Consider the following 25,169-nt stretch of genomic DNA (forward strand, 5'->3'; position numbering starts at 1 on the left):
ATAAGGTTAGCAGGATAGTCAAAAGGCCAGCGTGACGGAGTGATAGGTCCTTCCATTTTCCACAGGGATGTTTTGCCATCAACAGGAACAATAGAAACTTATTTTTTTTATTCATTCTTACCTACTACTACAGCAGCGGTCCCGTGGTACAATCGTCAACTCGAACGACTCAATAACATGCCCGTCATAGGTTCAAGCCTAGAATGGACCGTGCCCCCGTAGCAAGGATTGACTGCGTGGTAATAAATTAAGTCTCGAAAGCCTGTAAAGAAGAGCCAAATAGAAGAAGTACTACTACAGAAACTAATTTAACATGAATACTAGTATTTGACAGTGCGTAATGAGCATAAGTAAAGGTTATTGATATCATTTCAAATATCTGTTAGCCATCAATAGTGGCAGCATATGCAAAGAACATCCAGATGAATTCTCCGGGCTGTCCTCCCCGTACCCAACATTGACCGTGACAAAATCAGTCTAATAATCCTGTATAATGGAGGAGATGATCCCATGCCTCACAGGAACATCCCATAGGAACCCAGGGGTTAATGGGAGGTTAAACTCAAGAATGTGCCATTGGGGAACAGACCTTGCACTTGACGTTTTCTTCTACATTGCTGGGCGATTTCATCACTTCTTCGTAAAGCTTAATATAGTTTCCTTCTAGAGTTAATTGAGCCCTGGAAACCAAAAAGGATGTTTGTTTTCGTGTGAGAAATCACTGCCACGCCCTATCATTTAACAGCAATACGTAAACACATGGCATGAACTGCAAAGAATGTCCTTCAAAAGTGAAAAGAAGAAATGCTGGTAACCTTTTAATACAGGCAGCTTTGCAAGCTGAAAGATTAGTTGTACCAGTCAGCCCGGATAGATCAGCACGATGGAGGCCGAAAAGCAGGATACACCTACCAGCGATGATCCGTACCGTTGGAGCGACTACATTCGCCCCGTCAGGATAACCGTGTGGACGTGGAAAATCTGTGGTCTTTACAATGGGAAGCCACAGACTACACGGTACCGTGTGTACCGTGCCGCGTTCAACATCTTCCTGATGGTAGTGTACCTGTTCACGCTGTCACTCAACGTGTTCGTGATGCAAACGTTCGAGCAGCTGGTCCTGTACATCATGTACATCGTGTTTACGGAGATTGTCATGGCACTGAAGGCGATCGTCACCTACTACAAGTTCGATCAGCTGTGTGACCTGTACCGCCAGACGCTCGGTAGTGACTTTCAACCGCTCGACGCAGAAGAAGAACAGCTGCACCGCAAGGGAGTTGCAAGTATTAACCGCTATCTGTATCCGTACCTCGTGACGACGAACTTGGCCGTCGCCAGTTCGTGCCTGTACCTGCTGCAAGACGATTACCGACTGCCTTACTTTCCCTGGATACTGGGCATCGAGTATGGGCCGACGAAGCCTCTTAACTATGGGCTGCTGTTTGCTTACCAGGTGATCGGCATGTATCTGCACATGCTGATCAATGTAGCGATCGACGTGCAGCTGTCCTATCTGCTCGGGATGATCAGCATCCAGCTGGATTTGATTGGCAAACGTTTCCGCTCACTGCACACGTCCGAACAGTTCCGGGAGTCTTTCGTCGGCTTAATGAACCACTATGGAAAAGTGCAACGGTAACTAAGCAACGTCGTGTTGGGTGGTGCTGAGAACGAAGCAGGCGGCATTCACCGATTCTCACTTGTCACATTGCTTCCATTTCAAACAGGATGACCGCTGAAATCGAGCAGCTCTTCTCGGCGGCATACTTTGCCCAGTTCGGGTCGAGCGGTTTGGTGATTTGTGCGTCCGGATTCAAGACATCTTCAATGGTGAGTTCCGGTGGTCGAAGGTAGCGCCGAACTGTAACTGTCTAAAAGTAAGTACGATATCGACGATATCTTAATTCCAGTTTAACCTGTACGAGCTGACCGCCATCCAGAATCTGCTCTACATGCTGTCGATGATATTTCAAATGTTCTTACCATGTCGCTTCGGCAATGAGGTGACGCGCAAAAGCCACCTGCTTCGGACCTCCATCTACAGCTCCCGTTGGTACGAGATGGGATTGCAGGAGCGCAAAACGTTGCGTATGTTGCTGCAGCGCATGAACAAACCGCTCACGCTGAAGGCGTTCTATTTTTTCAACTACAATCTACAGGCGTTTACTACGGTGCATTAACCTAGCGCAGGCAGGTGTTTTAGGTGCGCTTGGAGGCTAATTGCTACCTTTTTCCTACTTCTTCTTTACAGACACTCAATATGGCCTATTCGTTGTACGCATTGTTGCAACGCAACGCATTGAAGAAAGTTTAATATTAATATTGGTTCTATCAAAGGACATAATGTTTTAGAACAACAACTAATCGTAAAACAATGCCAGCGTAAGTGCACTGTAACCGCACAATTGATCCGATTACTACGCAAGTAAGCGCAACATACTTTCTCATTTTTTTCTACAGGAAGAGAGCATTTGCCGATGAAACAAAATTGGTTACACAGCGATCGTTGGTTTTTCGTTCGATATATTTCCCTCTCGTACACAATTGCAATTGCTGTTCTTCAGCGTTTCTCTTCGCTTGGTAATCGTTTCAGGAACTTAGCCACTAAAACGATAAGTACACCATCCCTCTTCAACCGCACACGCTTACTTACTGATTCGTTACCTTTCTTCGCTAGCCTGTTTAACGTCTTAATGTTCGATGTACCCGATACGCCTTGCATTGCATTGGTGTACAAATTAATAATACATAATATCTATGCGTACGTTTAAAGAAGGATAAAGATTATTCCCATTGCTGCGCTGCGCTCTGCCATTTGATGTTGATGATCGTTATTTCTTTCCTACTAGGAGACAGACCCACCCCTTGGCGCATTTGTTAGTTGATAGGTTGATGAGTATAAATTACTAAATTATAATTTAATTCGTGTTAATGCGTGTAAGCATGTACACCACAAACAAATTGAAAGCGTTGTTTGGCGATTATCATTTATTGCGCCCCAATTGCGCGGTACGATCGCAAGCATTGGTGTGTACATTTGCTTTTGCTTTGCACTGAAAGAAACGAACGAACGAATTAAAATCAAGGACATGAAACAAATTGCACACGTGGAATGAAGATGATTCTAACCGCACACACGCCCATCTAATGTGAGACAAAACATTTGCCGGAAATGATAATAAAAACCAATTATATGTAGCAAAGCTTTAAATACAACGGCAACAGCACGCAATGCAACCACCGTAGTAAGCTCAAGCGGTGGTGGTGCCGGCGGCCCTGTCTATTGTGCATCGAAATCATGTTACTCCGTTAAATCATACAATGAAATTTTTGTGCAGTTTTGGAAGGAAAATACGCTCTAAATTCATCAAATTAAAACACACATAGATCCAAACAAACAAAAGTTATAAATAAATGGTTTCACTACGTTGGAACGAATGGGTCGGAAAAAGTGGATGGAAATTCTTACACATACCACTAAAATTGTGATTGGAAGAGCTCGGCAATAACAGCAAAAAAAAGCATTTCACGCATAAGCATCTTAATTTCAGTACTTTGCTCGCGCATCAAGCCTCGCAAAAAAACTGATTCGCTCCTACAGTGTCTATTTTGTGTGATAAGAGTTTTCCTGTGCGCGTGTAACGGAAAAAGTGTGCAAATCGTTTCGGTTTCAACTTTCCTCAGCACACATAGACACCGAACACGTTTGCTGAACACGTTACGTCTTCTTATTGCCTCGGAACGGACCATTCCACAATGTAACTTAAATTAGTTTAGATTCTATACGCACACATACACACAATATGTTCTGGCGGATCGTATTTGCTTATTCTCTCCAAGAAAAAAAAAAAAAAAAAGAATGGGACAACCCAAATGCACATGAATAAAACATAAAAAAATAAAACCGATTTATATAAAGCGTTGCCGAGGAGCGGACGTCACCCAAAAACAGTACGATCACGGGTGAGTAACTTTTCAAACGAAACACAATTCCGGTACGCGGTGTAACCGTTGCTCGACGCTGGATCGAGATGTAAACCTGAGAGGGAGAGAGAGAAGCGTCTCCGGTGGCTGCCCGAAATCATCCTAAAAATGTCCTATGTTCCTCCTCTACCCCTGCCTACACCCGACTATACTTCTTCCCACTTTTTCCCACTTTTCTGCAGACACAGCCAGCAGTACAGGAGGCGCGTGTGCCACCTCCGCAAAAAATAAGAAACAAAAACTGCTGCAGAATGAATGCTTGCCCCAGGTGCGCGTAAACAGTTTAAAACGTTTTCCGATGGATCGCCCGCTGACCGTCCTCGTCGAACTCTCGCTTCGAGACCCACATCTTCTTGAATGTGTCGAGCGAGGCCAGAATCGATCCACCCATCCAGGTAGAGTAGATACGCTCCTGTGGTGCAGCGATCTGAAACGAATCGACAAGTTCCACAGAAACACAATTAACACCTGATCATCATAATGCCTGTTGCGAGCGTTGGAAACTTACCCTAATTTTCATATCCTTTGCCACGTGCTTTCTGATCTCGGACAGTAACCGATCGCCGAAACCCTTGAACAGGGTCGATCCGCCCGACAGCACAATGTTCTGATAGAGCATCTTCCGCAAATCCATGTCGGACTTTTGAATCGAGTATATTAGCACCTCGTGGATGCCCTCGCACTCCTCGCCGAGCATGTGCGGGCGGAACAGCACCTCCGGTGCCCGGTAGCACGCCGGTCCAATCTCGAGCACGTTACCATCCGGCAGCACGTACTTCGTCTTCTCCGTATCGACCGTCTCTTCCTTGAGCGGGTTCGTCGCCAGCGAGCAGACCTTCTCCTTGATCGAGCGCACTATCTCAAACTCGGCCGTCGTGCGGAAGCTGAAACCCTCCTTGCGGATCAGCGTCTTCAGGTAGCGGGTCACGTCCCGCCCCGCAATGTCCACGCGCATGATGCTGTGGGGCATGGCGAAGCCTTCGAATATCGGCACGGCGTGCGTCACACCGTCGCCCGAGTCGAGCACCACGCCGGTAACGCGCCCGGTCGCGTACAGACTCAGCACGGCCTGCATCGACACGAACAGTGCGGGCACGTTGAACGTTTCGAAGAAGATTTCGGCCGCCTTTTCGCGGTTTTTCCGGGGGTTCAGGGGCGCTTCGGTTAGCAGCACCGGATGCTCCTCGGCGAACGTGGACAGCTCATCCTTGCTGTAGATGTACGTCCAGATCTTTTCCATATCGTTCCAGTCGGTCACGATGCCGTGCTCCATCGGGTAGCGGATGCTTAGCAGGCCCCGATAGTCTTCCGCCTTTGGTCCCACGAACATGTCCCCCTCCAGCGCACCGGCCATCACGCGCACGTGCTTCGGCCGGCCCATGCTACAGTGATGAACGGGGGAGGGAAAGGTTTTAAACCACACATGGAAGGGAAAAGTTTCTCCACATCGAAGTCGCCGTTGCGATACTTACTAGTTGGGGAAGCGACATTTTGGTATGTGATCGCCAGCGAAGCCAGCCTTTATCATTCCCGAACCCTGCAGGCGAGACAGAAGGAAAGGAACGGAACGCCATTAGAACAAAGGATTCAACAACACATACGAAAGTTTAGTCTGTACGCAGAAATGTACGCAGAACGGGTTAAACAAATTCGCCGTACATTGGCCACCGCAGTGCCCCCGAACCCCAATTTAACCATATTCGATCGAAACCGGATGGCGCAAGTGGATGAGTTTTACTTGCGCTGCCAGCAGCAGCGTGATTACTATCGAGATCGGACCGACCTGCTGCAACAGCTGCCAGAATTTCGACGTCCGCTAAAGCGCAGCTTCATGCGGTTGATGAACCCTACCGAACACTATCTCCGGCTGCATCGGTGCTCGACGGGATACAGCTCGGAAAGACGCTTTTGATATTGCTCCAGCTCCAGCAGCGGACATTGTGCGATCCATCACTCGTGGTGAAATAAAATCTTTATCAGGTCGGCTCGGCTAGAGCCTTTGTAAGAGCCGTCGTCTTACAGTTGGAATCCTAATACGGGAAGGGCATTTGCATTCCGGGTGATGTCATTGATGATTCCCGTCCGATGCGTTCACTTCCCATACGTGCGTTGTTCGGAGGTAGAGGGTGATGGATCCATCGCCTACGAAGACAGCTTTTCTTTTCTTTTCTCTAACGTCACCCTTTCTCCCCGTTGCAGGTGTCTACCACCGTCGCCGCGTTGCACCCACCCATCAACCCCGTGCGGGATAAGTTTACCGATGGCCCCGCTTTCTTCCCTCTACTTACGTTGTCGATGACGACCGGTTGATTCACTATCACATCATAAGGCTCCATCGCGCTGAACGGTGGCTGTGTCGGACGATTCGGGCTAGCTAGCAACCGGAAGCGTACGGGAACGTAATGTTAAACCGAGAAAAACGGTATACGAAACGAGAAAATAGATTTTTCCTTCGCTAGATTGCGTTCGCGAAGCAAGGGGTAGCGAGGAAGGACCGTTTTCCGTCGTTTTCTGATGACAGCACACAGCCCACACACCTATACACACACAATGACACACGCACACACGCGCACCTGCACACCTCTATTTTGACAGTCCGGTTTCGCCCGACGGAGAACATTCGCCAGCCATTTTACAGTGTACCAAGGTGCGCGGTCATGTCAGAGTATACACACCTTGAACAACGAACTCGACAGCGGACTGTCACGAGCGTCTTTGTTTTGATTCCGCAGATTAGAACCTCCGCAGTGTAGTTTGCATAAAAATTGTATCACATTCGTCTGGCGACAGGTGAAATAATCGATAGTTGTGTAGATTTTCCTTACCTACCAGCAGAAAGGAAGGGATCAGTTGAAATCACAACACACACGCGCGCTTGTGTGTTGCATGTTGTGCAGTGTGCAGCCCAGCCGTTGTGCGCTGTGCGGAACAGAAACGCGTCGACAGCCGTTTGACCTTCTGCCTTCTGCGTTTGTTTTCCTTTCGTCTCTGGCGCTTTCGGTGTAATTAGATTATGACCGTGCGTGCGCCATAAATGTCTGCATTGGTTTCCTTATGTTTGCTGAAGATTGAACTAGTAGCCGACCGAAGCCGCAGCCAGTCGACGGTCATGTTGGGCCCGTCGGAATCCGGATCCGCCTGCGATGACGCAGCAACGGGCGGCAGCATAGTTGGCGATGGTAAGCATGCGTATTTTAATTATAGCCTCGGTTTTGCTTGCACAGTAGTGGTGCGATTAGGGCTGCCAGGTTGCAGTCGTACCACCGAGGGCGGCACCCCCGATCCGATAGTTCTGAATGCGCATTTCGATTGATTGCATCGCCCTCAGAAGCGGCTGGTGCGGTTTCGAACGAGCATCCCAACAATCCCCGGCTGCAGCGCGAGATGAGAGGGCAGCGAAAGCCGAAGAAGATCACCATCGAGAGCTATCGTAATCGGCTGCTGGATGGGGGACCGGCGCCGTCGGACGAGTACCGTGGCATCCTGCCAAAAAGCTCCCGCGAGCAGACACCGATGGACGAGGTGCCGCCACCGGCGGCCACAGAGATCCTGGGGGAGATAAATTTCTTTTCCGGCAATCCGTTCGTCGAGGTTACGAAAGGCATCCTTCATCTGTTCAAGCGGAAGTGAGTGTTGCGCGATTGTTACGTAAAATTAAACGACGACGCTTTGGCGTCGCGTGTTGAAGAACGGCACATTTACATCTTTATTGGCCACGTGTTTGGTTCTTTTTGTTTGCAGCGAACGGGCGGACATATCGGAGGGTGGCGTTTCGAAGACACTTTGTCTGATTGCAGTGCCGTCATCGCTCAACTGTCACGATATTCTCAACTTCATTGCACCGTGCCAGAAGGAGATACAGCACGTGCGCATCTTGCGCGATGGTTCGCCGAACCAGTTCATGGTGCTGCTCGAGTTCCGCTGCGTCGAGGGTGCGATCGAGTTTTTCAAAACGTTCAACGGCGCACCGTACAACAGCCTGGAGCCGGACACATTGTGCCACGCCGTGTGGGTGTCGAGCGTCGAGTGGGGCCTGGACGATTGTTGCGTGACACCGCAGGGCCACACCGAGCTACCGTCCTGTCCGGTGTGTCTCGAGCGGATGGACGAAAGCGTCGACGGTGTGCTGACCATCCTGTGCAACCACGTGTTCCATGCCGGGTGTCTGAACAAGTGGGGCGACTCGACCTGCCCGGTGTGCCGCTGCGTGCAGACGCCCGAACTGTCCGAACAGTCCGTGTGCATGGAGTGCGAGGGTACGGAGGCGCTGTGGATTTGCCTGATCTGCGGCCACATCGGGTGCGGCCGATATCAGGGCGGACACGCCGCCTCCCACTATCGGACAACAAATCACACGTACGCGCTGCAGCTCGGCACGAACCGGGTGTGGGACTATGCGGGCGATAACTTTGTGCACCGCTTGCTGCAGAGCAAATCGGACGGCAAGCTGGTCGCGACGCAATCACCCGGCGGGGACGATGGTGAGGAGAAGATCGACTCGATGCAGCTGGAGTTCACCTACCTGCTGACGTCGCAGCTCGACGCGCAGCGGGATTATTACGAGGAGCGGCTTTCGCGCCTCGAGTCCATCATCTGCGGCGAGCGGCAGAAGCTGCAGGAGGACCACGAGCAGGCGAAACAAAAGACGGCACAGTTGGAGGTGAAGCTGCACGCGCTTACGAAAGAGAAGAACAGTCTGGAACGGAAAGTCTCGCAACTAACGTCAAAGTAAGCGTTGGAATGGAATGGAATGGCCACTGTTTGAAGTATTATCCAACAATTAACCATTCCGTTTTTCCACAGATTAGGCACGGTGCTGGGTGAATTGGCGGAAGAGAAGCAGTTTGGTAAAACGCTGCAAGCAAATCAAGTTACCTGGCAAACTAAATTCACCACCCTGGAGAAACAGTGCACGGAGAAGGAGCAGGAAATTGTCGAACTCAAGGAGCAGGTACGCGATCTCATGTTCTACATGGAGGCACAGAACACGATTGCCGGCTCGGAGCTCAAGAGTGAGCTGGTCGACGGGACGGTAGTGCTTCCGGCGGACGCAGTTGCCGCCGCCTCATCCATTTCCGCCAGCGGCGCATTTGCCGCCGGTACTAGCGCTGGCGGAGCAAAGGCAAAACGACGCCAACGGAGGAAGTAAAACCGTGTCCCCGTTCTTCGCTTCACTCCAACTAGCTCTGTTTAGCTGCGCACACGTTTTTTCGACGCCGTATCACACGTTTCGATGCACGTTCTAGATGTAAGGGGGATGGAATTTTGGAATTGTGATAAATTTTCATCGTACTTTTATTTCCTTTGCCAAACCTTATCATAAAAAATACAGCAGTAAGATTTGTAGGGAAAGCGCAGATTAACAGCTTTCGGTGTTCAACCTCACCTGTGTTGCCTGTGATTTTGTTTTTCCCCTGTGTCTTTATGTACACACTGCACGTGAATCTCGCTCATTGTCCATCGTTTACCTTAACCAGCGTGTCGGCGTACTGAAACTCGGGACTGTTCTCGTACTCGCACATATCGAGCGCCACCTCGCAGCTCTCCTTTACCACGCGCTTTTCGTCCTTCAGATACTCGTTCAGCACGCGCGTACACTCGTCCGTCGCAATCGCGCCAAGCGCTTCCGCGCACTCATGCCGTACCATTTCGTTTTCCGCCGGATCGCGCAAGTTTTCCACCAAAAACGGCACACTGCACTCCTCCTGCAGCTGCCCCAGCACGAACGCCACCTCGTGCCGGAACAGTGCACTCTTACCCTTTAGCCCGCTGGCCAGCGCGAGCGTTGCCTCCTCCGTGCGCAGATTGCGCAGCGCAAACATGGCCCGGTACCGGTTGAACAGCGTGTCCGCCTCGTCCATCAGAATTCGCTGCAGCTCCTCGACGCTCTTGGAAGTGGCCGGCGGTGTTGGGTCGACCGAGGCGTACGGGTTGTCGTCCTTCAGTGCTTCCTTCTGCTTCAACCATCGCACACGCTCCAGTGCAATTTCGCACGTTTCCGCTACCTCCACGACCGGGTCCTTGCTGTAGCTGACCAGCGTGTCCTCGACCGAGCTGTCGCCGATCGCGCCGAGTGCTTCGGCCGCCTCGTGTCGCACCATCGCTTCCTGCTGCACATCGGCAAGCACTTTCGTGAGCACGGGAATGGCCCGGACGTCCTGCATCTGCCCCAGACAGTAGGCCAGCTCGTGCTTGAGCAGGGCCGATTCGTCATCGAAACACCGGCCGATGGACTCGAGCGCACGCTCGCCACCGATGTTGCGCAAAGTGAACAGCGCCCGGAATCGTTCCTTCAGTGGTCGGTCACGGTTGTTTAACACGTCGCCGATGGCGGCCACTTTGCTTTCATCTATTTGGACCATTTTAGGGATGGATTCCTTGTGGTGGATTTCGGTGCTCTCGGGTGCTGGCGGCGTGGAACGATTTCACAACAATACAAACACCATGCGTGTGTTGGTTGATGTTTGGTGGATTTCGGGCGAAACTGTCAATTTGACAACGCTTTGTTTACATCTTATGCTGGGTGTTGCGCAAATTGTGAAAAGTCGCGTGGAAGACATTCCGATCTATTGAATTTCTGTGCAAATTATACGATTAGCATTGGTAAATGAAAAATACTGAACTTATAAAAAACATATTTCGACTCTTTTAATATTTCTGACCAATATTGTTGGCACAACTCCAAAAAGCGAAATCAACGCTTTGTTATTTTTTACCTTTTTTTCTTTCTTCGCTCGCTTCATGTCATGTTTTTTGTTCGTGACGCACGATGACTAATAATTCACCGTTGGTACGGTATCTAGTAAGCCGGCTTTGTTAGTTCAGCACGCTACAAAAGTACTTCTCCCCTTTCCATTCGCTTCGGAAACAATTTCCCTGCAGTTTTCCCCATTTTCTTGTCCCGTGCGGCCATCTCAATCGAGCTGAAATGTCTGATCCTCGCCTGCGCCAGCTAACCATCAAAACAGGTGTTGTGAAGCGTCTGTCCAAGGAAAAGGTCGTGTACGAGAAGGAAGTTGTAACGCAGCAGAACCGCATCGACAAACTGAAAGCTTCCGGCTCGGACGACCATGTGCTGCGCAAGCAGGAAGAGGTACTGCAGGAATCTATGATGATGATTCCGGACTGCCAGCGACGGTAAGTAGGGGGGGAGAAGTTACGATTCTTCACGCCCGAACTTATATGAAACATGTGTGTTTGTTTTTTTTCCTGTCGTTCGTCCCTCTGTCGCCCACACAGTTTGGCTAAAGCGCACGAAGAGCTGTCGGAAATGATCAAAAACGAGGAGGAGCTGAAGGAAACGGAGCAGTATCAAGCGGCCGTGGCTGCGCTGGAAGATGCCAAAGTAAATTTGCCGCAAAAGATTACTGCATAACCGCTTCTCTTGCCGTGCTGGAGAACTAGTTTTAAGGCTAAATAAGCGAACTACATAACCTTACGAATTCACGCGAAATCTTATCATTGCCTGTTTTATCTAACACAATTTGAGTGCACCATGGCTGCACGTGCCACGCCGCATCAAACGGACGTATCGAGACCTCCTCCCCAAATAGATGATTCCTTCCCACATCCCACACTGTTGGAACAGTTGCGGGTAGCCGATGAGCACTGTGTGCAACAGTTTCTAGCTTGCGTATCAAGCGCAAATACGCCCCATGAGAGTAAACCCAGTCCCTCGCCCATGCCGGTCAATATTGGCACCTACCGGGAAGAACTACGTGAAGCATTGCTCGTTATGCAAACTTTGCACCATTCAATGTTGGTTCTGGAGGAGCTAAAAGAGGACGATCCAAACTGGAAGGGAGAAGTCCAGCGTGCGGAACAGCTGAAATCCCTTCTTGTCGATTCTTTACTACCACTGGAAGATGCAACTAGAAAGGAACAACTAGCGCACAAGCTTACCATCCGGCAAAAGAAGCGAGCATGGCAAAAACGACGTAACGAGCGCCTCAAAGCGAATCGAACAGCTCAGCAAGCGTCTCGCGTGGAACGCCTCCGGGAAATTGCAGCCTGGCAAGCGGACTGGCAGGAACGTCTCAACCAGGAACGCATCGCCCGGGAAGAGCTGCAGATGAAAACGCACATCCTAACCGACGTCCGGCGTCGAAAGGCTCGCGCTAAACGAGTGTTGGGTCGGTTCGAGAAATCCCTTCGGCTGCGCCAACAACGCCAGCGCAGCAAACCCACGATCGATCCCGAGCTGGAAGAAAGCTTCCGAAAGCGCATGGACACACTCGTCACCGAGTGGAGCGCCAAGCTGAACGAGTGCGTTAGGGAGGAAAAACGACTAAAGGATGAGCTAAACCGCCAGACCGTCGGTAATGCGGGCCGGCGCCGGGAGAACCGTTGGCGCAAGGTTTTGTTCGGTTCTGCTGCACAAAGTGCGCTAGCAGCGGGCCGCCGATCTAATAAGGAAGATTTGTGGCAAGAGCTCGTCACGGTACGCCGAGCATGGGATAAGTTTTGTTTGCCCTTTGAACCGAACAACAGTGCGAACAATGCTGGTGGCAGTGTTGCTCCTTCCACGTGGATTCTTCCACCGGAACAGCCACTCCCCGAGTGGGGTGTGTATCGGGATGAAGGGCAAATCAAACATGGGAAAGAGAGCCATCGATACCCCGCCCGCAGCAGTGTTTGAATGTGCACGAGCAGTTTATAGCGATGACGATGTTACATTTATGAGATGAATTATCCAAATGGCTAATAAAACGTAGCTACACATTAACATGACTAACGAACGGTTTGTGTGCGTGTGTGTTGAGAGCATTATGCTGAACATTGTTCTTTCGGCGTTACAAATTCGACGAACGGCCAATCTGCTGTTTCTGGTGACAATTGGGGTGTATTTTATCTTTATTACTTTATACTACGGTTCTGCTTACTGCGTACGTTGATAACGCATCAAATTAATTATTAATATTATATATATACACACATGCACGTCTTTCGTCGGTACGCGGTCTGCATATATATATATATATATAATGTTAGCTGCTGCATAATTTACGTTATGTATGTATGTAGGTATGTACGCTATATGTACAATACGAGCTTTGTAAGACTTGTGTGTTTGTGTGTGATGATTTCAGTTCATTCGCAATTTGCCCGTGTTTAGCTATGCACCCTGTGTGAGAAAGTGGTTGTTTGTTTTTGCCTAATAAATTGTACAATTAGGCTCTGCAGCCTGCCGACTAAACTGGTCATCATCACCCCTCTTCCCTCTAATTCTTCTCTGTACTTATCCATTTATACACTACACCATGGTAACACAATAAAATTGGGAGAACACATGAACATGTGAGAACGTTACTATAAGTCTACAAAGTAACGGCTACGAACGGATACGCCCGAAATAAAATCGTTTCAGAGTGTTTTACTGTCCTATCCTAGCCTATCCTTTCTTTTATGTATATATATATATATGCGTGATCAGACGATCTTCTATCTCTTCCTCCGTATGTGCACAACACCGTAAGCCGTAAGAGTATTGCAATATTTAGGTACAATATTTTACAGCTCCTCTGCGGCTCTGGTATGGTGTTCAAACGTAAATGATTTGAAAACGCATGAAAAAAAAGCTAGCTACACAACTAATCCGACCACGCCAGGACTGGCCGACAACAGCAATCGATTGTTTAACCCCACTGACGGGGTTATATCGCGCGCCACAAACCATATTTTGTGTAGCTAGCAGCTACGAGAGATTGTTGAGGATTGCGGGATGAAATTCATCAATAAATTACGTACGGTTTTTTTTTTCTTCAACACTTTCGCACCTAAGAGCACACACCCTGCCGCATCCATCTCTAAGCTATTCTGGCCATATAATAATAAGGAGCGGAACTCCTCCTGCACAGTACTTTGCTCAAACTGAGCGATTTTCCCTTAGCCCTTAGACACGTGAACCGAGGAACAATTTAAGAACGTAGGTAGGAAGTGGATCTATTAGTTTCTCTTTTGTTTGTTCTTGCTCCAATAGATATGCCTCAACAAATCTCTTACGTTTGATATAGTTATGAAAATAGTCGTTTGTAGGTCGTAAAAACTGCCCGTGAGATTAAACGTAGAAGGTCCACGAAAAGTAAGGAGTTTAAAACAACTCACGAAATGTAAACAGCTAACGGCTAACAGGATCGTGCGACATGATGAAATGCCCCCGCAGAACTGGCCGTTTGAGAGATGGGGCATTTGTTTTCTTTGAAGAAGGCGCATGCAAAACGTGGTCTGGTTACTGGTGCGACTTTCGCTGGCTTTCCTTTACCGACCCTTACTTTTTTGTACTTTATACGCATTCCTTCCAAAAACATGCGCAGCTGGGAAGCAATTAAAAAAATCAGTTCAACGCTTGAAACATGTGCGCTTACCCTTGCTTTATACTTTCTCTCTTAATGCATTGCACGCTGTTTGTTGCATTCTAAATATTCCCGATACTACTTTTGCGCTTTCTCTGCCATTACCCTGATTGGTTTTTCCTTTTTTTTTGTTTTTGTTTCAACTTATATCGGGACAAGAAAAACGGGTAGCTGAAGAAGCGGATGCATTCAGTGCTTGGTGCATCTAATGCACGTACGGATACAGCTATGAAATCATGTGTACGCATTAGCTCACTTATCCTAAAGGACACACACATACTTTATCTGGTGTAAAGTAATGTGTCTGGTTTGCCGCTTTGTTTCCTTAAAATCTAGCCATATTAAGTGCAATCTTCTACGAACAGTTTTCAGCACTCCTCAGTCCGATCGATAAGGGTCACTTAACCTAGCGAAAAACGGTAAACGTAACCTAGCGAAATCGTCCAACCGCAACGGAACGGGGTTGTGTACACGTTCAAATTGTTCGTATTATGGAAACATATTTATCTACCTACAATCCTTCTATTACACGCTCCCCACGCGCCGCCCCTTAGCTGCGAAGCCGCCTGCGACCCAGGTAGTACTGGAAACGGGTGAGTGTTTTAAGCATTGTGTTTCCTTTCCCGCAATGGTCGAACAAGCTCATAATGGTACGGTACACAGAGACATAACACACACACTCACTCACTCACGTATTCCAACAGCACACTGCATACCTTGCTCCTTGTCTTCACGGCGCTCCATCCCGCCTTCGCGTCTACTACTGTCAGGAGGTGGCGAAAAAGTCCTGCAACCTTCGCACCGTCATAACGTCCAGCGCGCACAGATCGAAATCAAACGTGGCACTCGTAATCTCGTAACATCCGGTTGCCGCGATCATCTCCACCACCCGCTGCAGTTCCGTGTTGTCCTGCAGCGTCATAATTTTGTGCTGCAGATCCTTCAGCTCGAGCATATAGTCCCCTGTAAGCGAGACGTTGCTCGAGCCCGTACCACCACCACCACCACCACCACCGGCAGAGCCAGTGCCCCCGTGATTGCTGGCCGCGGCGGTACCACCGAACGAGCTGGTACCGTTGTCCTCGGGTGCAGCCGGGCCGGCACCGCCGCCTATCGATTGCTTGAAGTTGTTGTTGTTATTGTTGTTATTGTTCAGTGAATGGTCGAGCGGATCCTGGCCCGACGACGCTTTGCCGCCGCCTGCCGTGGCATGGTGTTCCTCCTTCTTTGGTATCTTTGTCGGCGGCTCCATTAGGCTGTTGGAGGATGCGGGCGGAGAAGGTGGCGAAAGGCTGCGCCGCTCTCGGGACGATGCAGTCGTAGTAGGCTCTGCTGCTGCTGCTGCTGCTGCTGCCACCGGTGCATCCTTCTGAACCTTTTCCGCGTCGGTGTCTTTGTTCTTGCGCTTCCGCTTCTTCACCGGCTCGCTCGCGCTGGAACTGTCCTTCGCCTCTACCGGCGGCGTTGCAGCTGTCACCCCCTGTCCCCCCTGTCCCTTGGAGGATTTGTCCTTTTTGCTCTTGTGGTGGTGATACTTTTCGCTCGTATCGGCCGTCCGGCTGTTCGATCCGGTCGTACCGGACGATGTCGCCGACGGGGGCCTTTGCACGTGGCCGGACGAGGTGCTGCCGCCAGCCGGTAGCAGGTCGGCGATACTGCTGTTGGACGCTTCCGAGTCCTTCTCGTTCGGCGGCAGCGTCGAGGGTGCACGACTGTTTTCGCCACCCCCACCACCGGTACGGGCATCCGAATCGTTCGAGTTCTCCTCGCCACCACTGCCCTGCCCACCGGGAGCTTCCACCACCGGTGTGCTCGACTTAGACGACGGCTGTGGCGCACCACCGTGGCGCGTTGCCGATGAGCTGGAGAAAAGATTGCCCGTGGTGGCCTTCTCCCGATCGTGCCCGGTCGGTTTAGTGGAGATCGAGTCACTGACAGCGGCGGCGGCGGCGTTTGCGTGCGATTTTGTCTTGCCCGGTCCACTGCTTTCTGCAGCACCAGCGCCGGCGAGCTCACGAGTCGGTGTCGAATAGCTGCCCTTTGCCGGGGCAGGCCCCTCACCGCCCGTTGGTTTGTCCTTGTCTTTCCGGTCCTTCTTGTCCTTTCCGGTGGCCGATCGATCCTTTTCCTTGTCTTTCGTTTTGTCCTTTTTCTTATGCTTGTGCTTTCGCGCGTCGTCCTTCTCCCGGTCCTTGTCATTCTTTTCGGGCACCTTCGCCGACTGCACCACCGCCGGGTCCGGCTTCGGGACCGCATTCGAGTCATTCGCATTTTGGTGCTGCTTTTTGTCCTTCGTGTAGCCGGCACCGGTGGCGGAGGAAGTTGCGTTCGACGAGTCACGATTCGAAGAAGACGTCACTGACACCTTTCCTCCTTCTTTGCCCGTGTCAGCCGCGGTTGGCGCGCTGGCAGAGCTGCCCTTGCTACTGCCGCCAGACGAAGAAGATTTCCCGGTGCTTCCCGGCTGGGGGCCTTCCCCTTTCGACACACCGGCGGCGGATGGTCCAGAACCGTACGCACTGCTGTTGGCGGGCAGCTTTGGCTGCGGTTCCGCGTTTCGTTCGCCCTTTCGCTGCTGGTTCGAGGAGGAGGAGGAGTCCGTCCGCTCCTTATCCTTCTCGTAGCTTTTCTTCTCCTTTTTGCTACTCTTCTTCTCCTTCTCGTTGGTTGTGCTGCTCCGCTTGCTGTCCGAGCTTTTAGCCCCGGACTGGCCACCGATCGGAGCACCGCTGCCGCTGTTAGGAACTGTAGGATTGCTACTGCTGTTGCTTACACTATTATTGCTATTCGTGCTGCTTGTGCTCGATCGCTTGGGGCTGGCCGGGACCGGTCGCTTCATCGAGGAGGACCCGCCGGGCAGGGTTTGCGAGCTGCTGCTGTTCGGCACTGCACTGCCAGCGCCGGAGCTGCCGCTGTTCGCTGCACCCTTATCCCTGCTACCTTTGTCGCGCTCTTTCGAGTGACTTTTGTCCTTCTTATCTTTGCTGTGCTTTTCCTCCGCCAGCCCGCTCGTGCCGGACATCGAGGCAGAGGACGACGAGTTGGACGACTTTTTGCCCTCCTTGTTCGGGCTCGAGTGTTTGTGCTTGGAGGAGGACGACGAGGAGGAGGTGGAGGATTTGTCCTTCTCCTTCGACGTGGCGTTTGCCGACGACAGCGACGACGAGTTGGAAGAGCCGGGAAGGGTCGCTCGCGACGAATCGGACGATGATTTCTGGCCGGACTGTGCTTTACCACTGCCGGACCCGCCCGCCGGTGACGTCTTGCTGGTGGAGGACAGCTTCGGGTCCGGCGATACCTTGCTGCCGCCGCCACCACTGCTCGATTTGTGCGGAAACGGTGAACCGAACAGCTCCGCAAACTGTCCCTTTGTATCGTCCACCGAGGAGGACGATTTCGATTTGGATTTCTTGTCCTGGGAGGAGCTGCCACCGGAAGAGCGCTCGGTCCCGCCGCCACCGCCATGCCCACCGCGACTGCTTTTGTACTCGTTGCTGGCGCTGTTGCCGGCGTTGCCGCTGCCGCTGCCGGGTATGATCGAACCGCCACCCTTCAGCAGCTTCCGCCGGAACTCATCCGACGGGCTGTGGAACACGTAATCTTCGCGCTGATTTTTTGCCGGCGTCAGATCGAGATCGTAGTTGTACACGGTCTTTTTGGGGTCGTCCCGATTTTTGAAATAAATCTCAACGGGCAGTATGAAACCGGCGTACCCGGCTTCCTTCACCAGATAGGGCGGTTCTTTAAACACTGGAAAGTGGGACAAACATTGTATTCACACTACCAATCGCTATCACTGCTGTTGCCGCTGCTCTTACCTCGTTTCGGTTTGGGGAAGGATTCGTGCAGATTGAAGACCACCTTGTCGACAAAGTGGCTGATATCGGTACCGTCCAGGCCGCGCACGAACAGCTCCCAGTCGTGCGTGTAGCCTTCCGCCGTCGGGCGGCTCTTGACCGAGGCCACATGCCCGATTTCGAACGAGATCTTCACCGACATCGCAGGGTAGGGGTATTGGTAGCCAGCTTTTCCGTTACCACGCGCTCACGGTTGAGTGTGGGGGTTGTGAAGCGCTTCCTGGGAAGGGGGAGGGCACTTTTCTGCCAAAGGTATCTAAAATGCATAAAAAATAGGGTTATTTACAGGTAAGCGTTAGAGAAACCAATTTTAAAACAAATTAACCTTATATGAAGCCTAAATCATGCTCATAATACGGTACAAATCTCTTCCCGTAAAACGCATCATCCGTCAATCCCCCCCTCCTCCTGCAAAGGACGAAAGCTTTTCTGTGTTTGTGTTTGCACAGTACGAAAGGGCGGTATGTGTCCCTGTATGCCTTGCAGGATGCGGTGTTTGTGTGTGTGTGTGTAGTTTGCAGTTTCTTCCTGGTTCGGGTGCGAAGAAACTTCGGCACACTTTGCTTGCCGGAGGGAAAAAATCAATATTCTCTTCTCGCACTGCACCCGGCATGGGGCAGCCGGGGGGGGGGGGGGGGGGGGAGTTGGAGCAGGTGAAGCGTAGGGCAGAAGCAAAGCAATCCAAACAGCCTCTCTCACCCACCCTTTTCCCCTCGCCATCCCAAGAAGTCACCTATTGAGAAACCTGCGCGTTTTCACCACGCGTTCGCAGCATGCCATGGAGCCGGTGCACTACTACTGTGTGCATCCGAAATGTTGCATTCCGGCCTGCTGCTGGATGATGGAATAATCCACACGATCGTGTAGGGTGTTGTATTCAATTCGTGCTACAGGGCTGTTTGTTTTTGTTTGTTCATGAGCGATATACTTTGTGAATTTCGCTGTATGCGCAGCAGTATGCATTGCATCGGCATACGCATCGTGTTATTATTTACATAACATTCTAGCAGCAGCGCCACCAAATTCTACGGGCGGAAAATACTTCCCGGTCAACTTTCTGTAAAAAGGTGCTTTTTCTGGGCGATGGGAGTGGATTGGGGATAGTTTTTTTTCGCTTCAAGGCCCATCCACATGGTCCACTTTTTTCCCGGCCGGCCGGAGAGCTGTTGTTTTCGCACGAGATAACAAACTGAATTACCATATGGTTAACCGCAAAACAATTCTCTTCCAAACACATGGATGGACAATCAAATGGGTTCGGAGGAACCGCAACAAACCACAAACACTTCCGTCTCTGGCACGCATATAAACTCCAGTAAGGAAGAGTAGGCTTATTCCGTCGCTAGGCTAGGAAGTGCCTTCTGTCAGCAATGCAGGAGACGGATGGCTTTCGGTATCCCTAATGAATATGCACATTAGCAGCACGGAGGAGAAAAAGCACCGTCCAGCCTTGTGACGGCACACTGTTTGGTTGGCGCGACGTGATTGATTGTGTGCCTATTTGCGACCCAACTTTGCAGCGCCTTGCGGGCCTATTTCGAAGCATCGGTGCAATGGGATTGCTGCTTACAAGTACACCTTTACTCACCTAAACGCACAGCCAGCAAGGGTTGCAGCGGGGGATGTCTCTTTCGGTACGCAATAACACAACCAACCACCCCCGTTGTTGCCGCTGGGTTAGAGGCTCACTTTGACCGTTCTACCGTCCGTTTGTTTTGCTTGCAAATTTGCTGCTTGCCCGCAGCATTCGGGTTTTCACGACTAAATTTCACCGATATTGGCACAATCTGGCTGTCTGGATGCGGTGGCGGCTGCTGCTGCTGCTACACACGCACGCAGGTACAAGCCAGCGGCAGCGCCACTTCTTGACGGGTCGGCCGTAGCTCGGCGTTAGGCTTCCAGTAGGGGGAAAGGAAAACACACACACACTTTGACATCGAAACGCGGACGCGCTGCGGTGTTCCCGTGAAAAGCGACGTTTTCACTCGCATCGATCACCGCGCCACCACCACCTCGGCCAGAGGGGGTCGGCCTAGAACCACACAGCACTCGTCGGTTTCCTTGGGCCCCGTGGCGAAACACTTTTTACACACACCCTCGAATGCGCCAATGCGATGCAGCACACGATCTGTTTATTACACTTTACAGCTCTGCCGATGCACACATTACCTCGCTACCTCGATTAGTTTGCGCGAATATGTTGCCTTATTTCCTGTGGCACATACCCTGTGGAAGAGTGTATGTACGGGGTTACAGTAGGGATGAGAGAAAAAAGAATATCTGTCTTTCGCTGCGAACCTGTACGATGTGTGGAAAGTGGGGGCGCAAACGCAGAGTGTTGACAGTGACATTTTTGTGCCTGCTTTTTTTTTTTTTGAAAAGTTTGAAGATGACGGTTAAAATAGGTCAGCGTGGGGAGCGGGTTTTTCGTATGCTACCATCTAGAAGATGCAGTAAGTTGGCCAGAAATTAGAAGCAAAAGGTAGCAAAAACACATCGTCACACCTTTTTCATTCGATTCTGTACTTTTTTGCACCAAAATGTGTGTGCATTTGGTAAACATGAGGCTGCGGTCAAAGATCTGCCTTTGAAAAGAGAAGCGTTATTTTTGACAGCTACAATGTAACGTCTCGTAACGAAGGTGTAACGCGAATGGTGTTCATAATCGTGTTGATATTGAAATAAAAAGAATATGACAAAACTGCATAAATCTTCGCATTCGTTTGAGTCTCTTCATCAGCAATTGATCGTGAACATGAGTGTAAAATGACATGTAACGAAAAACTGGCAACGAGCATAACGACTATTCTAAATACTCTTTTGTTCGACACTAGCGCCACCTAGATGTCGGATAACACAAACATGGAGAAGTTAAGCCGCGGCCACAGTCTTGCCGTTATTTTTTATGAAATGCCATCTTTTTCTGAATGGAGCTTTATTATGGGGTTTAAAGAAAATTATGTTTTTATTGCTACGATTTAGTGCCGCAAAACAGATGTTTGATTTACAATAATGGTCTTTTATTTCATTCCAATTAAGCTCAGAATGCAATCGCAATGCATGTGTCAAAGAAGCATAAATAAAACAACTGCACTAGCCGTCGCGCACGTTCAATTTTTATTTTGAGTTTGCTTTTGGCGAGTGGGAGTAAAAGCATAATTTACTAAAAAACGTGTTAATCATATTAAGGTGCTTTTTGTTGTCTATATTATGCAATAAAATATCGCGCATTTCAGTCGAGGCAAACAGTCCAGGGAAAATGTTGACCGCTCGCTTGTACGGCGCAATGTTTGTGAAACAGTTTTTTAATACAACGTTACGGCAAACCGTACGAAATAGTTCGACAATCTTTGGCCTATCTTCAGGTAAGCAACGGATACCATAATACGCTTGTTGAAAGTTGAAATGCATGCAGAAGAGCTAGAAAATTAATATTTCCAATTGGCGATGCCGCCGGTATTGTTTTGGTTGCGGGATTGTTTACTTTCGGATCAGCTGTCTCCCACAGATGTCACAGATGGCTGTGTTGTCAAATTTGAAAAGATGGCGCCAAAATTCAAAATTTTCGGTCGTTAAATTAATAAAAAAAAATTAAAATAATTATTTTTATGAATGTGGCAAAGTGAATTTGCTAATATGATTGGAATAATTTTCAAGCCGCTTATTAAGTTTGTAGATTTCAGTTTTCAATTAAATTATTGTAATTCAGTCGATGAATCACACAGATGCTATGTTGTTATACGTTCTAATGCTTTTTTTTATTTACTCGTCCTGTTTTAGGATTCGGGAAATGTGGCGTAGCAGTAATAAGAGTGTCCGGCTCAGCCTCACGTGCCATCATCGACAAAAAAACTCGATTAAAATCGTTTCCGGAACCGAGGCGAGCCGTACTGACAAAAATATTCCACGGTCAAACGAACGCAATGATAGATCGAGGTCTTTTGTTATGGTTCCCAGGTATTATTAGCTATACCAGCTAGCCTTTTGAACGTGAACTGTTATAATGATTTCCTTTTATTTGTACTGTACAGGCCCTCAAAGCTTTACCGGCGAGGACACGATTGAGTTTCACGTCCACGGAGGCACGGCCATAGTGTCCGCCATGTACGACAGCTTAGCCACATTTCCCGACACCCGAATAGCGGAACCGGGCGAGTTTACCAAACGTGCGTTCTACGCCGGGAAGATGGATCTTACCGAAGTGGAAGGTCTGGCGGATTTGATCCACGCCGAAACGGAAGCGCAGCGGAAGCAAGCACTACGGCAAGCAAATGGGCAGCTGTCGTGCTTTTACAACGATCTGCGCACTCAGCTCGTCCAGGCTATCGCCAGCATCGAAGCGTACATAGACTTTGCCGAAGATCAGGACGTCGATGACAATGTGCTGAGCGTAGCGGTGCAGAACATTGAAGGCGTAATCGGACAGCTGAAAGCCCATCTGAACGACAATAGGCGCGGAGAGCGGCTCCGGAACGGTGTGCGAACGGCCATCGTTGGTGCGCCCAATGTGGGCAAAAGTAGCCTGATCAATCTGCTCAGCCAGCGCAACGTGTCGATCGTAACGAGCATCGCCGGCACGACGAGGGACATCGTGGAGTCGCACTACGACATTGGCGGTTATCCAGTGATACTGGGCGACACTGCCGGGCTGCGGGAGGGCACGGAAGATGTGGTAGAAAGTGAAGGCATTGCACGTGCTCGTGCGTATGTGGAAAGTGCCGATCTGTTGCTGTTGGTGGTGGACGCTTCTCGTGTCGAAACGGTCGACCGAATGGATACTTACCTGCGGGAGTACATGGAAACGCTTGGCCTTGACGCGGATATGATGTCCCGCGCGCTGGTAGTGTTGAACAAATGTGACTTACTGACCAGTGGTACACGGGAACAGCTGACAGCGCATAATCATAGTTTTAGTTTTCTGTCCTGCCAAACGCAGTCCGGTTTGCCGGAGCTTCTCGAGCGCCTTAAAACACGTCTGGTGCAGCTGTGCGGTGATCCGTCGGTCGAAAGTCCAACCATCAGCCAGGAGCGACACCGCTACCATCTGAAGCAGTGTTTAGCGTGCCTGGAGCGGTTCCGAGACTATTTCCACGAAGCTGGTGCATCGAACCGGGATCTGGCGATCGTTACGCATCACCTGCGGAATGCGGTGCGTTGCATCGGCAAGATAACGGGCACGGTGGAGACGGAGGAAATACTTGACGTTATATTTAGCACGTTTTGCATTGGGAAATAAAGTAAAGCAAAAAAAAAATGCGCCCCCGGTTGGGTTGGATTGAAAGCAACCGAAAGCTCGCATTGATAATCCAATTATTGCGAACAGTTTGCGAAACGAGGTTTTGATAAACACCTAGCTTGTTTCTGTAGCCCATTAGCTTTTTACAAACATTTTCCTTTCTAGGTACGGCTGCTCTGTGCCCGGTTATATCCGGTGGTGACAGCGCAAAAGATGCCTGCCGTACTGGCACAGCAGCCCAGCCCTGCAGTCATTTAACCTTGTTGATAGTATTTTCTCGGAACACACATTAGCAAGGATCAGCGCGTTTGATCTCGTTATGACCGCCGGGAACGGAGGTTTTGAAGCGTGTACGTCTGTGTGTGCATGGCGTATCGTAACATTGACGCACGGTGGACATACAGGCGTGTCAGCAGCAAAAGGATTAGCATTTACAACCAAAAGGAAGGATACATCGTTGCTAATGCTAATGCTGTGTTGTGAAGCGATGAGTTCTATCAAACTGAACCTGCTCTATTCAGGTTCAGCCTAACCTGTCTTGGTGTAACTAGTGCCAACGAACTGGTCAGCCTACCAGTGTCCAGGCACAATTGTAACTTTATCGTACTTAAAAGATGAATATGGTTAAGTAGTGCTTACCTTTACATTATTTTTTACATTGTGATAAAATCAGCTCAAATATGACGTTCAGGTTTTCCCGTGGAGGCGCCTTGTACTTCATGTTGGTGGTGTTGGATAAAGTGTTGAAATTTCATCTTGTAACGCTTTGAGCACCACTATTACTTAATAATACACATTCTGCCACTATTACTTAATAATACTTAATAATAAAAAATAATAATTTAATGTCCATAATGTAAGTAACGAATAAAAATAACTGAAAATCATAAGACTTAAGGCTCAGCTCATGAATAAGGAGTAGTCTTCAATTTTGGATTAATATCTAAAATTATCATTGGTTGGATGTATTTTTTTAAACAGATATACATCCATCGTTACTCCGAGTTATACGCATCAATTTCAATTCCTTCCACATAGAGAAGGGACATAGATTGATCATTATTCGGTTCTAGCACTTTTCCCCCACATTCTTGATAAACTGTTAGTTCCACACATTTGAATGGTATTGGAAACCTTTCAGAAAAGATATCGTAGTGGAAAATTTATCTTTAACCACTTCTCCACCATGCAGAATATCCTGAAGTTGATGAGCGAGCTGTAACTTAATACGTACCCATTTTTCATAGATTTTAACATCTCATAGTGTGGAACATGCCAGAAAAGACTATGCAACATAATTAACTGCTTTGGAATTTTATCTGTTTTTACCTGATCCTGGTGTCCAGACAAGTTAGAATGATTACTACTATCTTTTATTGATAGATATTTGAATAATTAGTTAATTTATGTAATTTAATTTAATTTATTTACTTACTTCTTTATTACATATTTATTTATCTAGTATCGGTAGATCGCATGATGGAGTCGTCTACTAGCATGTTGGGGTACCCGTCAACAATTGCATAGTTTTTTTATACAAAAAAAAAAATTGATTATATTTCATCCACAGTTTTGGAATTGCTAATTGGCCCATATTTAATTGCCTGCTTCGTAGTGGACTTCCCCCTGAAAACAGTTTTTTTGTGTGTTTGGTACGTGACAGAACACTATTTTCTAGAACGTAAAACTTCGATCGAGGTCCACCAAAGTTTTCAACAGAAAAGGCAAAAATTATTA

At 49.3% G+C, this 25,169-nt stretch overlaps 8 protein-coding genes across 9 annotated transcripts; 5 read left to right on the forward strand and 3 right to left on the reverse strand.

Moving 5' to 3' along the window:
- Positions 1–1,710: 1,710 nt before the first annotated feature.
- On the forward strand, positions 1,711–2,569 carry LOC120897771 (putative odorant receptor 71a). Its single transcript, XM_040302858.1, has 4 exons — positions 1,711–1,833; positions 1,914–2,174; positions 2,255–2,385; positions 2,464–2,569. Exons 1-3 carry the CDS (start codon positions 1,732–1,734, stop codon positions 2,315–2,317), a joined length of 426 nt encoding a protein of 141 aa, XP_040158792.1. The 5' UTR covers positions 1,711–1,731; the 3' UTR covers positions 2,318–2,385; positions 2,464–2,569.
- Positions 2,510–6,580, reverse strand: LOC120897769 (actin-related protein 1). Its single transcript, XM_040302855.1, has 4 exons — positions 6,276–6,580; positions 5,460–5,524; positions 4,496–5,369; positions 2,510–4,414 (listed from the first exon to the last, which is right to left on the reverse strand). The coding sequence occupies exons 1-4, from the start codon at positions 6,321–6,323 to the stop codon at positions 4,271–4,273; spliced, it is 1,131 nt and encodes a 376-aa protein (XP_040158789.1). The 5' UTR covers positions 6,324–6,580; the 3' UTR covers positions 2,510–4,270.
- A 149-nt stretch (positions 6,581–6,729) lies between these two features.
- Positions 6,730–9,367, forward strand: LOC120897767 (BRCA1-associated protein-like). The gene is made up of 4 exons (XM_040302852.1): positions 6,730–7,166; positions 7,316–7,613; positions 7,729–8,715; positions 8,791–9,367. The coding sequence occupies exons 1-4, from the start codon at positions 7,022–7,024 to the stop codon at positions 9,134–9,136; spliced, it is 1,776 nt and encodes a 591-aa protein (XP_040158786.1). The 5' UTR covers positions 6,730–7,021; the 3' UTR covers positions 9,137–9,367.
- Positions 9,265–10,446, reverse strand: LOC120897770 (deoxyhypusine hydroxylase). Its single transcript, XM_040302856.1, has one exon. It carries the CDS (start codon positions 10,347–10,349, stop codon positions 9,438–9,440), a length of 912 nt encoding a protein of 303 aa, XP_040158790.1. The 5' UTR covers positions 10,350–10,446; the 3' UTR covers positions 9,265–9,437.
- A 289-nt stretch (positions 10,447–10,735) lies between these two features.
- LOC120897772 (tubulin-specific chaperone A) lies at positions 10,736–11,399 on the forward strand. The gene is made up of 2 exons (XM_040302859.1): positions 10,736–11,124; positions 11,227–11,399. The coding sequence occupies exons 1-2, from the start codon at positions 10,916–10,918 to the stop codon at positions 11,360–11,362; spliced, it is 345 nt and encodes a 114-aa protein (XP_040158793.1). The 5' UTR covers positions 10,736–10,915; the 3' UTR covers positions 11,363–11,399.
- A 57-nt stretch (positions 11,400–11,456) lies between these two features.
- On the forward strand, positions 11,457–12,725 carry LOC120897768. Its single transcript, XM_040302854.1, has one exon. The coding sequence runs from the start codon at positions 11,483–11,485 to the stop codon at positions 12,623–12,625; it is 1,143 nt and encodes a 380-aa protein (XP_040158788.1). The 5' UTR covers positions 11,457–11,482; the 3' UTR covers positions 12,626–12,725.
- Positions 12,726–14,420: 1,695 nt separating this feature from the next.
- On the reverse strand, positions 14,421–20,519 carry LOC120897766 (protein AF-9). Of its 2 annotated transcripts, none has more exons than XM_040302851.1 (3): positions 20,366–20,519; positions 18,158–18,452; positions 14,421–18,089 (listed from the first exon to the last, which is right to left on the reverse strand). In XM_040302851.1, the coding sequence occupies exons 2-3, from the start codon at positions 18,336–18,338 to the stop codon at positions 15,106–15,108; spliced, it is 3,165 nt and encodes a 1,054-aa protein (XP_040158785.1). In that variant the 5' UTR covers positions 18,339–18,452; positions 20,366–20,519; the 3' UTR covers positions 14,421–15,105. The 2 variants fall into 2 exon arrangements, with proteins under 2 accessions (XP_040158785.1, XP_040158784.1); XM_040302850.1 differs by having other exon boundaries at positions 19,785–20,519.
- Positions 20,520–21,250: 731 nt separating this feature from the next.
- LOC120897399 (tRNA modification GTPase GTPBP3, mitochondrial) lies at positions 21,251–24,263 on the forward strand. Its single transcript, XM_040302247.1, has 3 exons — positions 21,251–21,561; positions 21,977–22,153; positions 22,228–24,263. Exons 1-3 carry the CDS (start codon positions 21,456–21,458, stop codon positions 23,430–23,432), a joined length of 1,488 nt encoding a protein of 495 aa, XP_040158181.1. The 5' UTR covers positions 21,251–21,455; the 3' UTR covers positions 23,433–24,263.
- Positions 24,264–25,169: the final 906 nt, after the last annotated feature.

The sequence above is a fragment of the Anopheles arabiensis genome, chromosome 2 (assembly GCF_016920715.1).
Source record: "Anopheles arabiensis isolate DONGOLA chromosome 2, AaraD3, whole genome shotgun sequence".
NCBI classification, from domain to species: domain Eukaryota; kingdom Metazoa; phylum Arthropoda; class Insecta; order Diptera; family Culicidae; genus Anopheles; species Anopheles arabiensis.

Coding starts and splice junctions, on each gene's coding strand:
- LOC120897771 (XM_040302858.1), top strand. CDS start 1,732: ATGACCGCTGAAATCGAGCAGCTCTTCTCGGCGGCATACTTTGCCCAG. Junction 1,834..1,913: donor GATTCAAGACATCTTCAATG/GTGAGTTCCGGT, acceptor TCTTAATTCCAG/TTTAACCTGTACGAGCTGAC. Junction 2,175..2,254: donor ATCTACAGGCGTTTACTACG/GTGCATTAACCT, acceptor TCTTCTTTACAG/ACACTCAATATGGCCTATTC.
- LOC120897769 (XM_040302855.1), bottom strand. CDS start 6,323: ATGGAGCCTTATGATGTGATAGTGAATCAACCGGTCGTCATCGACAAC. Junction 5,525..6,275: donor AACCGGTCGTCATCGACAAC/GTAAGTAGAGGG, acceptor TCTCGCCTGCAG/GGTTCGGGAATGATAAAGGC. Junction 4,415..4,495: donor CAAAGGATATGAAAATTAGG/GTAAGTTTCCAA, acceptor GATTCGTTTCAG/ATCGCTGCACCACAGGAGCG.
- LOC120897767 (XM_040302852.1), top strand. CDS start 7,022: ATGTCTGCATTGGTTTCCTTATGTTTGCTGAAGATTGAACTAGTAGCC. Junction 7,614..7,728: donor CTTCATCTGTTCAAGCGGAA/GTGAGTGTTGCG, acceptor TTTTGTTTGCAG/CGAACGGGCGGACATATCGG. Junction 8,716..8,790: donor GTCTCGCAACTAACGTCAAA/GTAAGCGTTGGA, acceptor GTTTTTCCACAG/ATTAGGCACGGTGCTGGGTG.
- LOC120897770 (XM_040302856.1), bottom strand. CDS start 10,349: ATGGTCCAAATAGATGAAAGCAAAGTGGCCGCCATCGGCGACGTGTTA.
- LOC120897772 (XM_040302859.1), top strand. CDS start 10,916: ATGTCTGATCCTCGCCTGCGCCAGCTAACCATCAAAACAGGTGTTGTG. Junction 11,125..11,226: donor ATTCCGGACTGCCAGCGACG/GTAAGTAGGGGG, acceptor TCGCCCACACAG/TTTGGCTAAAGCGCACGAAG.
- LOC120897768 (XM_040302854.1), top strand. CDS start 11,483: ATGGCTGCACGTGCCACGCCGCATCAAACGGACGTATCGAGACCTCCT.
- LOC120897766 (XM_040302851.1), bottom strand. CDS start 18,338: ATGTCGGTGAAGATCTCGTTCGAAATCGGGCATGTGGCCTCGGTCAAG. Junction 18,090..18,157: donor CTTCCCCAAACCGAAACGAG/GTAAGAGCAGCG, acceptor CCCACTTTCCAG/TGTTTAAAGAACCGCCCTAT.
- LOC120897399 (XM_040302247.1), top strand. CDS start 21,456: ATGTTGACCGCTCGCTTGTACGGCGCAATGTTTGTGAAACAGTTTTTT. Junction 21,562..21,976: donor AATCTTTGGCCTATCTTCAG/GTAAGCAACGGA, acceptor GTCCTGTTTTAG/GATTCGGGAAATGTGGCGTA. Junction 22,154..22,227: donor TCTTTTGTTATGGTTCCCAG/GTATTATTAGCT, acceptor TGTACTGTACAG/GCCCTCAAAGCTTTACCGGC.